The 14,983-nt window shown below is 43.6% G+C and overlaps 1 protein-coding gene across 1 annotated transcript in view; it reads left to right on the forward strand.

Annotated features, from left to right (window-relative positions):
- The window catches only part of LOC138286355 (zinc finger protein 845-like), a 367,802-nt gene that overhangs the window by 336,410 nt on the left and 16,409 nt on the right, over nucleotides 1–14,983 (forward strand). Inside the window, exons 23-24 of the mRNA XM_069226512.1 lie at nucleotides 5,053–5,163; nucleotides 13,076–13,225. Coding sequence (XP_069082613.1) covers nucleotides 5,053–5,163; nucleotides 13,076–13,225 — 261 coding nt within the window. The remainder of the gene's footprint in view (nucleotides 1–5,052; nucleotides 5,164–13,075; nucleotides 13,226–14,983) is intronic.

The following is a 14,983-nucleotide window of genomic DNA, read 5'->3' on the forward strand; positions in this document are numbered from 1 at the left end:
ACCTCAGGCCCTAAGTACCAGGGGTACCACTTACTATGGACTTTTAGAGGATGCTAAAGGGTTAGCTAATTGGGGAAACAATTGTACAGTTTTGAGAAAGAGATCTGGGACCTGGTTAGGAGGACCCCAGTGCATTTTCAGTCAAAATCACATCACGTACCAGACACAAAGTGGGGGTAACCATCACAAAAAGAGGCACTTTCCTACAAGGCCATGTACAAATTGAGAGGTAGCATGTTCTTACAGTGACTAGCCTCCCAAAGATATTTTCACTGTAGGAAGGCTGGGTAACCCATAGAAAAACACTCGGGGCAATATTAAATGCTAATACTGTATTTCATTAAAGGGAAAAATAATTACTCCTCTGTTTTTATTAAAAATCTAATTCAATGGTGAATTTAGATTTGTCAAAATACTAAGGAAAAAACCTTTAGAAAGTTTCTCTGCACCCATCTGTACTGTGAGAAGGCTATTTTAAATACGGCTCTGCCAGGTCGCAGCCTTGAATAGGTGTGAATAAGTGTGAAATGCTGCTCAGTACAAAACAATAGGCTAAACTGAGCTAGTAGAGATAGCCCCTTTAAACTCCGCAGCATATGCAGGCTGGTGATTGTGAACATCCTTTTTTGACACTACATTGTCAAACCATGCTTGAGTGTTAAATCCTACTTGACAGGTATGCAGGGATTTCAGGTACAACTTGGGGTACACTGAAAGGGAAGAGAACAGGGTGCCAGGACAGTTTTTGTGGATGCACTCTTTGTTGGCCAAAATACTGCTTTTGTCCTTCCAATCTTCTGAGTCTAGGTATGTTGTGGGTACAGTGGCTGCCTCAAATTGATGTTGGCCTCTGCCTGATACTCTGTGAGCCTCTAAGTGACTCTCCTAAGGTCATGGGGGCCCTTAGCAGCGTACTTCTATGGTGGATTGGCTCTTAAATGATTAATGGCCTGATTTAGATATTGGTGGAGGGGAATACTCCATCAGAAACGTGACTGATATCCCGCCTGCCATATTACAATCCCATTATATTCTTATGAACATTGTAATATGCCAGACTGGGTATCCGTCACGTTTGTGACGGAGCATTCCATCCGCCAAGAACTAAATCAGGCCTTAAGTCAGAAAATAAAATCTTTGACTAGGATGAACCAGGTTGGTGTACCCAACCCCCGACCCATTGCGGTAAGCCTTCAAATTGCACCTAGGTCCTGGTCCACCGAGACCATTGACCATTATTGGCGCTATTTCTACTTTCTACTTAAAACTTTCTACTAAAATTAGAAATTTATCTCTCCAGTTCCCCTTCTTGTATTTGTCATTTTGGTGACCTTTTGTTTATGACATTTTACTCTATTTTTCTAATTCTGTTTGGTATTTTTATGGTTTCGCATTTTGACTTCATCACTGTTTTAGTACAGCATAAAGTATTTGCACATTGCTTCAAAAAAACAACCATCAAGGTACAACATTTTGAGAAAGTGGAGGCTAGATTCCTTCTGTGCATCCAGAGAAGATATTCAATCTCACATACGCCTTCTAATCTGCACTGGCTACCAGTTCACTAGCAGATCAAATTCAAACTTATTTCTCACATTCATCATACAGTCTACCTAAAAGGTCAGGTTGCTCTCCAAAACCTCTGCAAGGTCCATGTCCCTTCTAGAGTCCTTAGATTGACCAATGGACTTCTGACATTTAGATCGAGATACCGCATGGCACATAGTTACTGCAATTCAGACACAGTGAATACACTCCAAACTTTGGAACTCTTTGCCCTACTCTCGGTGCCATTGATGACTATCATAGATTCACCAAGAACCTGAAAACCTGGCTTTTCACCTCTGTTTAACTCATTTTTGTCTGCTGTTTTCTGATCTGCTAAGTGGTATGAGGTACCTTGAGGCTCAGTGTGAGCATAGCTGCGCTCTGTAAATTTCAAAAAATCTTAATCTACGTTACATTTATCTGCTCTGTGTAGTAGCTACCAGAAGGTTGAATGCAGGGTAGTTTAGTCACTTTGAGGGTTACCCCTGACAAGGGTTGTGTTTATTCCTTGAAGTGGGTAGCCACAGCCCCCAAATAATAATCCACTTTCTTACACAGAGCATTCTGAGTTTTGGAATGGGAAGCGCTGCAGTGCAAACGTCTCCCTCGTTCCAGAGTGCACACATCTGAAAATACACCCTGGGTTGTAATGAGCGCCACAGTCTTGCCTTGGTAATAAAGAAACCCACATCCTCAGGATTATATTTCCTTATGTCAGTGTCTTACCCTCTGTCCGCAAATTCTGTTTTCAGAAATCAAGTATTGTAACAGTCAGTTAGGCTGAAATTTGTTTCAGGGATTGAAATGTATTGTCTGATCTGAAACGGGCAAGCAGACAGTGCTGTGCTAACCTTTGCTTTGATAGCGGTCTTCAAAGTCTAAAATCCCTTAAAAACAATATTGTAGTTGCACATAATTTGAAAGCTATTAGTATGCACAGGGCAACAGGGAGGATCAGGAGCAAAAGCAGTTTTAAATTATGGCCTGTACTAGCAGGCACATGCATGAGGAGTTACATGAGATGGGGGACTCCTTTTTGACACTCATTGGAGCTGTTGCTTATACAACATTTCACCAGCTTTGCCAGCTCAAACACTCACTCCTTACATCAAAGATAATCTCCATTAGGATTACTGGGTAGACTGATTAATAACATCCTTTATTATGGAAAAACCTGTTTGCATGTGTTGCTTTCATCTCAAATGCCACTGCTGAAAGATATATAAAATGTTGCTGCCTTTTTCATCCTCTAAGTTATGGAATATGACTTCGGCACTCAAATGATCAACTGGTTGCTTTGATACCTGGGCTTTGTCTTCTTTAGAATGCTCCCATTGACACCTATAACAGGGACGAGCTTCATTTCTTTGTGCCTCCTGGATCTACGAGATGGAGCAGCAAAGGCTTTGTTCAGGTCCCACATTTTTTGTGGGGTGGGACCAGAGATTTTCCCATTGGATTCCATATTGTGAAATTCGGGAAAAATTGGCATTTGTTCGAGTCTGAGCCTCTCATACATTAAAATAACAAAAACATCATGCATGGATTTGTTTACACTGTACCTCGTACTTGGTAACACTGGCATGTAAAGGTAGTTGATTTGTAATTTAGTTTTCCCCTCATTTGTTTTACTACATATTTTAGTCAGCATTCAGAATGTAAATGTGCCTACATTTTTCCTGAACAACCAAAAGGAACCTGTTCTTCAGTGGTGAAACTGGATAAAGGTCTTGGACATTACACAACAGTTTGTGAAACATCTCTGAGTGTCGGTTGGAAAGCATCTTTATTATTGTGCTGTCTTGGCCTTCTGGACCAAGAGGTTTGGGCCATTTACCTGAAATGCCCGGGAAAGATATCTTTGGTCTCAATGAATATGAGATTGTTATTACAAACCTAGATGTGTAGTCCATTCTGAAGATGAATTATAGGTTGGAACTGTGTCACTTTGTGGAGAATGCAAAGGAGCGGTGAATCAGTTGAAAACTAGCTGCTGCTTTCATTTATAGTAGCATCCTGGAAGAACGACTGAGACGTCTCTTCGTGTTGTGGTACAATATAGAAAACATCAGATTAATTATGGCTGTAGGTTTATCATTCACAGAAAGAGGTGTTGTTCATAGCAAAACAATGTGTACGCTGTATGGCATGTATGAAGGAAATTCACAAAGACAGTGGTCAATCCTAAAGTGAAGGAGAGGTGGCATTTCAAGGAAACGTTTTACAGCTGTGGGTTACAGGGTCATGTAGCCAACAACAAAGAATGTCTGGATCCCAAAGCACTGCAGCCAATCCGTAACCCATGCACTGGTTACCAGCATACACGTCTATGGCAATGTCCTCTACACCATTACCACCCAGAAGAACCTTAAGAAATTAAAGCACATCCAAAACACCTCCTCCAGACTCATCCTGGACATTCCCCGCCGCAAACATATCTCCAACTACCTAAGATACCACCACTGGCTTCCCATCGAGAAAAGAATTAACTCCAAGCTCCTCGTCCTCGCTTACAAGGCCCTCCACGACCTAGGACCCGCATACCTCAACCACTGTGTCACCTCCTACTCTACCACAAGACCTCGCCACCCCGCTCAACAAGCACTATACACCGTACCCTGCATATGAAAGGCCTTGGCGGCTGGAACACCCTGCCCCTACATCTGAGGCAGCCACCATCACTGACTCAATTCAGGAAGGACCTTAAAACCCGGCTCTGTATAGTACAACCCATGATAGTTGAAAACAAATCTGCCAGAAGGTCCGTGGGAGCACATTGCCTTGGATATCCTAGGTCCAGTATGTGTGCCAAACACTATAAAAACATTCTTTTGATTAATAGGTTTTGGTAGATGGTCGGAAGTCTGACTACTGAATAGTGCAGCAACACCATATATCACCACTCTGACAGACAATAAGGTTCAGTTGGTGCCAAGAGATGGAAGTTTCTTTTCTGTTTTTGTGTTCAGCAAGAAGGTATGTGCATCACCTGACATGAAGGAAAGATGTAATGCTATTGGAAGGAACTGCACAAAGCAAAAGCTTTTGGCAGGTGGGCACGTGTTGGGAGGTCATGGACAAGTTGAAAGTTTACAGATACACGCAAGATTCCACCACAGTTAAATTTCCATTTGAGCTGTTTAGGAATAGGAAGGTTAATTTGGTAATATGTCCATCTTGGGTTAGAGGAGAAGAAGTTTAGTTGGAGATTTTGTGGATTTTGAGGGTTGGTGACCTGGAGAAAAAAGAAAGATGACTGAGAGGAGGAGAAGGTTTGATAGCAGGAAGAGTGGTGAAGGTCACAAACGTGATTGTAGGCAACTTGGTGAACATAAAAGTACCCAAGTTTGACAAGAGTGTCTTTGTAGTTTTGTGTGTGTTTTGCCGTTTTGCAGCTTAGCTTGCGCACAAGCCACTTTTCTCTTTGCGTTCTCATCAGTTCCATTTGGCGATTGCACATTGAACTGTAGATGATTTAATTTACCTCTTTTCTTTTAAAAACAGGGCCTGTAATCGCAACGTCCATCTTCTCATTAACACCTAATGAAAACCAAGATCTGACTTCCACGGAGCACCAGGAACCCGACAGAAGAGACGAAGTTCATGTTTCCTCCAGTGAGTGGATATTGCTGACGTTTTCAAGTGGAACCACAGAGGAGTTCAGGGTGATTTTTCAAAAACACCTGCGCACTCTCTCACACACACTGCACGTTCTCTAATGCACTGAGGTAATCATAAACACACTGAATTACCCAGCCCACAAACCACTGTGGTGCACACACTGGCGAAGACCACACACGTCCACATATTACCTGCATGAACTAACACACCTGCTGTGCATGCTCCACTCGTGAGCTAATGCTTACTACACAAACATAGGCACAGCACTGATGCACATATAACATGCTTGCACATTGATGTATACTAAATATCCACATACTCACACATACTCGCTGATGCGCTCAGCAAAGATAGACCAGCAAACACGTTCTCTTGCACTGTAGGGATGCATGGTTTCTGCTTAATCAACTTCATTTGCAACGGCTAGAGCACTGTGTTTTATATACATCCAATATTAAGAATCCAGTGCCTTCTTTACTGGGGTAAAGGCAGGATGGACCCCCTTCATTAAAACCTTCCTCAATCCAACGTCAAATGACATTTGTGGAATTTGCATCTGATTTGCCTAATGCTGTAGTTGGGGTTGAAATGCTAAGCTAGATGACACAGTTCACAACTCCTTTTATAACTGTGTTAATTTCATACCACTGTACATTCGTGTTTACCTACGATTATACATCTTAGGGAAATGCTCACCTTTTAAATATTCACTGTTTTGTGACCCTTACACACTACATCTGCATCGGGAACCACACACATCTCACTAACACACACTTGAACACTCATACACCCATGCATACTCAGATCTGGTTTTTGTACAAATGCATACCACAACCCAGTGCAAACAACACACATGCACTGACAAACGAGAGGATTTACCCTACACATATGTAGTGAGAAACATAACAAGCACTGATGAAAACACTGACATATGGACTGACTACACTTGCACTCACAACACGCACACACATGTAAAACCCTTAGTTCCACATGTACGGTATCCTAGGCCACTGCCCCCAGTGACCCAAAGGCTGGCTGTGTTATCTTGTGGAGGGAGTGTTTGGTTGGTGGTAGTGCTGTTTTGGCCAGAGCTTTATAATGCAGTGTGGGCATGCTTAGCCACCGCTCTTAGTATTTGTCGTTGATAATTTACCATGTGGTATTTTGAGGAGAAACATCTTGAGTACAGAGCTGCTCTCCAATCCCTGGTCCATTAGCACAAGGGGACAGGTTTCAGCTGGGCTGGTTAGTGGTGGTCATAATGGGGATGGAGGACATTGCAGGGTGGCATGTACCTGTTACCTTTCTTTCCTTTTTGGTATTGTGCTGGGCTTTATGGGGCAAAGATCTTGAGGACACGAGGCTGTATATCTGCTTCTGTGGGGTGTGCAGTGTATTGGATTTGAGCCCTTCTTTGGTTGGGGTTCTTTCTGGCGGTTGCTTCATGAAGCAGAGAACACCTGGCTTACCCTACCCCAAGTAGAACCTGCATGTTACAAGCGATTTCCTGCTTGGGGTGATGTTTGTGTTGGGTGTTTCTTTATGGGGGTGATTCGTGGAAATTATGCCTATATGTGTGGAGGGAGATTAAGCCAGGGTGTGATAAATCCCACATTTTATCGACAAAATCATCAAACAAAATAGAGCTCTGGCTGTGTAGATGAAAGAGTGAAAGAATGTCAATTTAGGATGATACGAAGTGCACAATAACATGATTAAGTTCATAAATGTTGAAACAAGTGAGTGGTGGCTGCTAGTAAGAGACTACCTGCTGTCTCTTCCAAAAAGACTTTCAGCTGGGCGTCTCTTAGATTTAATGTTTACTAACATTAACAATATCTTGTTAAAGCCTCCTGATCACTCACCTGGACGAAAGACTTGCACGTCCAATGTATTGATTACTCCTGGCTTCAGATTTTCCATAATCCAAGTCATCAAGCTCCAACTTCAGATCCAGGAAACTTGCTAACCATGAGAACCCACCTCCGGGCACCTTGGCAGCCAGATGACCTTAACACGGCCCGGGCCCATTTTATTGAAATATTGCAGACACCGTTGACAAAATTGCTCCTGTGAAAGGAAACCGTAAGGTTAGGAGAACCGCCTCTGCTACACGGTACACCCCGAACTGAGGCACCGCAAGCCCTTAGAGAGCACCAGGCGACGCTCAAAGCTAGACTCTGACAAACCCATGTATAGACTGGCCCTACAGAGCTCCCACAGAAACCTTCTTCAAACTAGACGTACACATCTGATTACACGCATAGAACAAAAAACATGTTTTTAAATCAGCAAGGATTTCTCTCATCCCATCACTTGTTCGGAATCTGTTCTGTCATCCCTGTTATTGTGCACGACCTTATCCACCTATTTTCAGGAAAAGATCAAAAACATTTACCACAATTTTGCCCCTGAGCTCGTCTGGACTCCCTTAAATTTATTACAGAGACGCCCACTACAAACTAGCACTGGATTTTGACCCTTTTTGCCACTATCCATATAAAAGCTGAGCCCCCTAAAGACCCGTGTCCCTATTTTTTTTCCTCCATTACTGATCTTTTCACTGTCCCTTGGAGGCCTTGTTCAGCATGGCCCTTAGCACACCAGATACCCCCCTCGACCTGAAAACGTGCCCATATTGCCTGTCTTGTAAAGAAGCCCTCAGCTGACCTACTTCTATTACTAAACTACTGGCTTATCTGACTTCTTCCATTCCCCGAAACCCATAAATGCCCAATTCACATCTTACGTTGAACAGAATGACTTACTAGATCCCTCACAGTCCGGCTTCAGAGCAGCACACAGCACAGAGAGTGGCCAGGCATAGCCCGGGAAAGGGCAGACCTGCTGCCTTTATCGCCCTCGATTTTTCTGCAGCATTTGACCCAGTATCCCATGCAACTGTTACTCAGGTGTCTGCATGACATTGGAATCTATTCCACAGCAGATGATTTCAGCCTTTCCTGCAGATCTCCATCCGTTGTTCTTCCTCCTTGCATGTCTGGCTCCTTCATTATCCCCTGTGGAGTCCCCCAAAGACCTTCCCTTAGCCAGACCCTCTTCAACAATTGTGTGGCCGCAGCAGAAAGCACTCCCAGAGCATGTGGCTTTGGCGTTATGGCATGTGCTGATCACTCTCAACTGATCATCTCCATCGTCAAGAAGGCTGAAGAGACCAGAGCTATGTTCCTGGATTGTTTGCGGCCGACTGCTGATTGGAGAAAGAAGACGATTTAAAGCTTAATGGCAATAAGGCGCAGGTCATCTTAGTGGGAAGGTCAACACTCTCTGGTCCAGAGACTAGTGGACAAGTGACCTCGCCTCTTCCCCCCCTCCCTGTCTGATTCAGCAAGGAATCTGGGTATCATTATGGACAACACTTTTTGAATGACAGAACTTGAATCTTCGGAGCCTGCCACAGAATCCTGCTCATGATGTGCAAAATCTTCAGATGACTCCCTTTGGAATGTGGTGAAAACATTACCCAGTCCTTGCCAACAGATCAGCTGGAGTATGGCAACACCCTGTATGTGGGCACTGCAGGTCTAGGGTCGGACTGGGAAGGCGGGCAGTCGGGCATTGCCCATGGGCCGGCGCCTCAGGGTCACCCGGCCAGTTTTTAACCAGCCCACAGACCCTCACTGTCTTCCAGGCCCGCCAGGTCACTGTAATGTGGGGTGGTATCACGGGCAGGCAGGCGCTCAGAGGGCAGGGGCTTACGGTGCTGCTAGGACAGTACTGTCTGTCCCTAGCAGACTTCAGCTTGGCCCCTGTGGGGACGACACAGACTCCCAGGAGTAGTGTCCCACTCCTTTCCTGTGCTGTCATACGGGGACAGGGAGAGGATAGCAGCCTCCTGGGGCGAAAGTGATGTGGGCGTTGGGCCATCTTCACGGCAGCCGCACCGGGTGTTGCCATTCACACCTTGGCACCCTCGTGTCAGACGCGGCCGAGAAGCTGTGTTTCCCCTGACCACTTCCTGCCAGGCCGCCACATTCTGGCCATGGTGGACAGGGTGGGGGGGGAGGTTGAGGGAGGAGGGAGTATGCAGGGGCCTCTCTGGCGGCCAAGAGTTGTCACCCCCAGTGTCTTTTAGGCCTGGGTGGGAAGGGGGGGTGGGGGTATCCGGCGGGGAATGTGTGCTTTTGCGTAGTTCTCTCGGTGAGGCCACCTTTCCGAGAGAGAAAAGTAAACAGTGATTCCCAGCGTCACTTAATCTACCAAGTCCTAAAATAAAAAATGCTTTTGATCTGGGGTAATGTAACTGGCGCGCATCGCATGTAAATCGCTCTAATGCCTTTGGGCCTTGTTCCTGCTATATAAAACTTCACAGACACAAATCATCCAGTGAGATCCTGCAAAGACCCAAGCATGATAATTAAAGAGGGCTCATAAACGCACACATTCATTTTAACAAGGTTTTTCTGCCTTTGTCTGGTTTATCTATCAGCCGTGGATCATTATGGCAGCTTTCGTCCACATTTTCATACCACCCTGGACACTAAAATACAGGCCAGCTGGTAAAAATACTGCCAGTCGGCATTTTATTTTACTTCGACAGTCTGGTCAAACTGCAGTACGTACAGTTTTCACCAATGTTAATGGCTTTATAACCTTTAAAATACTTAACCTAATAAACATATCACCAACAATTAAACGAGACTAACCAAATGGCATCCATGAAAGGGATGATACAGGAATGTGAGCCCACATTCTTTGGGAGTGCCCAGTCCTAATTTTGATCCCAATCCGACCCTGAGGTTATCTACTTAAAATACTTAAAACCATCCAAAACACCACAAATCACCTGGTTTTAAACCTTTCACCCTGCACCCACTTGACTTTCACCCTGAAAACCCTACACTGACTGACATTCCTTCGGTTAATGAGCTATCTTTAAGATCCTGTGTCTCATTGCTAGAGTGATCTATTCTCTTTGGCCACATTATCTTTGTAGGAGAATTTCCAACTTGCTAGAGCAGGAGGTCTCCCCTCTTCCTTTTTTTATAGCCCACCACTGAAACACTCTTCATCTTCAACACCATCTTCTTTACCTATATGAGCCTATATGCTAAAACCTTTACTTCTAAATGCATCTAAACCCTTCTACTACCCTGTCTCGGGTAGTGGTCATTCTGCTCCTTTTCAGTTTACTACAACTGCCCCAGGATACCCCTCATGGGGTGAGATGGTGCACTACAAATCCAGGCATCTGTGACACATAACATAGCATACTCCATATCATTTCTTATGGAATAGATGTATTTAATTTTTATATAAGAGTCAATAGGCACAAATGTCAGGGGAAGAGCCCTCCTGTGTTTGTAAAAAGTCTAGACAAATATTGGAGAATGTACCTGACGCAACAGCAGTGACAGTGTAATACTGCTTTACAGTTTAAGCAGGTGAATGCTATTCCACCAATACACCTTCTATACTGAGTGCCACCACATACCTAACTCATCAATATAATTTGTTTTTTTAATCAAAATGTATTGAATTTTGTTTGTGTCCATCTCTACTCGCGAATGAGGTTCTCGTCTGAAATTATCTATTTGCTTGGTCTGGGGATCTGAAACACATCACACTTTCATCTTGCAGCTTATTATCTTATTAGCATAATACTGAATGCTGGCAGGATATTGACACCTAATAGTGTCCTTGTGTTTAATGGGGGGTATATTTTGTGGTATTTTGAGGAAATTTAATGTGCTTCATTTTAGTGGACAGACCGCAGTGGTACGCGTTTAACCATATGCATTAACAAAATACACAACAGTTGCTCAATCGGTCACAGCACACCATTAATCTCATAACTGCAGCAGACCATACTAGACACCCAGGCACACAACACATCACCAAAACTGGATAGTTGGCAAAGTGAGGTTACACAATTTTACCTTTCTCTTGACAGCCAGATATAATATGGAGTGCACAAACTCCATATTAATCAGAACTGGCTCAATGTATAGTCCAACAGACTATGGTCCTGATTACGAATACGGCGTTCTGAAAACCACTGTACTGACTTTGGCGGTGCAACCCCTGCGTCCTGGGATGGTCCGACCGCCCGATTTGGATGTTGGCAGTCAGACCGCCGCAGGATCGTTGCCACTGCAAACTCCTCGGTAGAGTGACAGAATATGGAGGTGGTGCCGGCAGTGCCACCGCTGTCCATATTACGATCTTTTCATGGCAGGGACAGTGCCATGAAAAAGTCTGCGAAAGGCAGAGAAGGGACCACACTGGGGCCCTGCACCGATATTACCCAGGTCAGGGGCAGTGCACTGCCCCCCCCGCCAGCACATAACGAATGTGCACTCTGCCATGGCAACAGTGCGCATACCAACTCTGCTGGTGGCGCAGTTCATGCATCTGGCATTGGCCTCTGTTCTCCCTTAGAGCTGAAGCCCATGGCGCCACACTGACTGCGCCGCCAGCCCTGTAGGATCATCGTAATATGGCAGTTGGTAGGCCGCCGGAGTGGCGGTGTCCTCCCGACACTCCTCCCCCACCCCCCCTTTAGAGATATGGCTGTCCGACCACCAGGGCCTATGTGAGGATGCACATCATGCCTATGTGCACAAGTCAAAGCTATATAGTTGCTAAGTCATTGACACCTTAACAAGCACATGCCTGTCCTCAGACATCCATCTTCCACATAACCAGAAGAATATCTAGCTTACAGCAAACTGCAGCTTCATTCATGCAACACAGTACCAATATTATATCCTTCACTGTATGACACTCTCATAAAGGTAAACATCACTTCACCTTATAAAATTTAAACACTAGTCTGACTTAATCATGCCCTCATTCACATCACATTGTACCGTTACTAACACAGCCCATTTCATACATCAACCCACATCATAAGTCATATACTAGTATCACAGCTTCCCCTGCATAAGAGCACCAAAGCCACTCAGTGGGCAAATTATATCTGATGTTACAGAAAAAAGCGAATCATTGTTCATCCATTTCTCTGGGAACCAACAGAACATTACTAGTTCATAGCACAATGACAGTGACATCTACAGTTGACAAACAAACGCATCTCAAGAATACAGACCCTTCTAGTAGACAGTTGTTCACCTTCAGGGCAAAGGATAAACTGAAAGGTTGTCCCGTCATGCACCCAAACATTGAGTGCACTTCAAAAATCGAACATATAACATCATTCGCAAGGAACCATTATCACTTGTCATATAACCGTGATTTGAACATCTGTAATCCAACAGAATTTAACTCTTGATCGCAAGATTTTTGAGAGACTAAGGAATTAAACAAATGGTACAAATGTGTTTTGCAAATGTAAAACATAACGTTTTACAAAGTTAATGAAAGGCTAATTATTTCTGAGCCCTTTCCCCAGCATTCAGGGGCATATTTATCAAGCTTTCACGCAGCACAGCTAGCCACCTCACTGCGCTAAGGAAAAGGGCAAGAATATGCCGTATTGAACATTTTACAGCTCATTCCTGCTCCTTCCCTGTGCTGGCACGCTTTTGGCTGCCTAGCACCAACACAGGCACCGTCGTGCCATGGTGCAAGAATGCCTGCATTGCAGGCAGGATTCTTTTTGTGCAGGAAGGGTCACCTTCCTGCACCAAAACAATCCTCAGGCATTTTCCTCTTTCTATGTGTGCTGCAGAACACCCACGAGCCTTCCGTGGAACGCCTCACTGAGGCAGAGTGACACAGCACAGGGGTTTGCACTGCGTTGCTTTACTCTAGTTAACTTGGTAACCCATTGGTGGTGCCAGGGGTGACACAACTCATTGATAAATATGCCCCTCGGTCTGTTGAGGTTGCATCTACACACAAGCACGTTTTAAGATCAGGCACAGTAAAGACATTGTAAATGCAAAGCATTTCATGTGAAAATGTAATTTGTTCTAAACAGGTGAGAAGATTGCTAATTCTAATGTGCTCAGCAAGAAAAGAAAGAAGGAAAAGCAATATCTAAAGAATTCTCAGAATGCAGCACAAAGGGAATGCAGTGATTTGCAGAGCTCAGGACCGGAAGAACTGATGGGACATTTGCATTATTCAGGTTTTGCACGGTTATTTTTTTTTCATATTTTAGTACACAGTGGACAATCAATTTTGTCCCTTTTATTTGTGCGAACATGAAGGGGAGATTTTTTTTTAACATTTATAGAAACTAACTAGACTTATTTGTAAAGAAAATTAATGTCTTTTTGTTCTAGTGTCACTTATGTACCTCTTCCAGAATATAGTAATTTGTTTAAAGATATCAATTTGTGAAAGATATTTATAAAAAAGAGATGCAACCATTCCCCTGTACCAAGTGGCATGCTTCTTCATAGGGTTGTTCCTGGGCTAGAACCTTGATGCTAGGCATGCTGATCAAGAACTCCTAATTAGGGCCTTGTACACTTGTATGCATTTCAAAGGTAATAGGTGAAACTCAAAATTGTTTTAAGAGTAGGATAAGAATTTAAATTTCATTGTAGTTGAAAACTATCTTGAAAATTACAATGAAGCAAAGAGAGCGGGATGTATGGCATTTTAAGTATATCTCACTCACCTTTCGGTGAACAGTCTGCATGCTTCTGCTTTTCCTACCATGTGCCTACATCACTGGGCTTTCATGAGGACCCGTGTGACTCTGCTCTAAATTGGTCTCTGCCCGATAATCTTATCCATATGGTGAAGGAACAAATAAATAGATTAACCCATCGTTTGGCTTGATCCTATTTCCTTGAATCAGTCCAGAGCGGTCGGATAAGAGGGACAATACACATATGTTAAAGAACTATTTGATGTCTTCTCCTGTCTAGGTATTGATAATGCAGGAGTGCACCTATTCCTAATACCGTCAAAAAAAATGACACTACTTCACACACGTTGCAAAACAGTACAACTGAGGCGAGACAATCTCACTAGTGCTCACCTAAATACTGAAAACCCCACTCTACAAGTGACTGGAGGATGGAGATACCGAACTACCCGTGCACTGTGCTAATGTGCTACCAGTTCTTTGAAAATGAGTAAATTAGCTTGAATTGGCACTCAAGATTGTATACTAATGTCACAAAAGATAGTACACTTGTTAGGCCTCCTCTGCTAAGTATATCATTCTGATTCTGTGTGTTTAGATCCAAATTATTCCTGGACTCACAAACTATTCAGTAGTTCAAGATTGTAAGTCATATGATTCTATATATAATTCAAATCTTTTGTAATATTACTGTTCACTATTCTTATTAATGGAAACATACCCACTGCTTGTTTTGAGTCAAGGGACGCCTAATAAACTAGTTATGAGACATGTTTCTAAGGAATGTTGATAAACGGTTGCCCATGTGTTATTAGAGTCGGGGGACCGGAACAGGATGATTGTTCTGTCTGTATTAAGAACCTCTGACTGTATCTCCCATTAAATAACTGTTTGTGGTATGCTCCCTCTGTCTATTTGAGTTCTCCTACTCTGCACTTGGACAGAGACCTGAGAGTGTCTCAATCTATTTAGGAACAGTATGCATCCCTTCTGAGCTAATGGCCTGTCTACGTGTCACTGAGCTCTGTGTTGTGAGGCAGACACATCAGTGTTCTGCACCTGTGCATGGTGTGTAAATGGCACTGATCTGCATCAGCTCACAATGTGGGGGGACTTAAAGACACCAGCCCTGTGCAGCATATTGTTACTTTGCGTAACCTGATGCTTGACCATATCCTGAAAAGTGCTAAACATCACCATTTTGAAGTTTTATGTATATATTAATCAGCCACAAGAATGTCTTGACAATTGTTTTTTTTTTTTTTTTTAACTTTCATTCTGATAAAA

This window comes from Pleurodeles waltl, chromosome 3_2 (genome assembly GCF_031143425.1).
Source record: "Pleurodeles waltl isolate 20211129_DDA chromosome 3_2, aPleWal1.hap1.20221129, whole genome shotgun sequence".
Classification (NCBI taxonomy): domain Eukaryota; kingdom Metazoa; phylum Chordata; class Amphibia; order Caudata; family Salamandridae; genus Pleurodeles; species Pleurodeles waltl.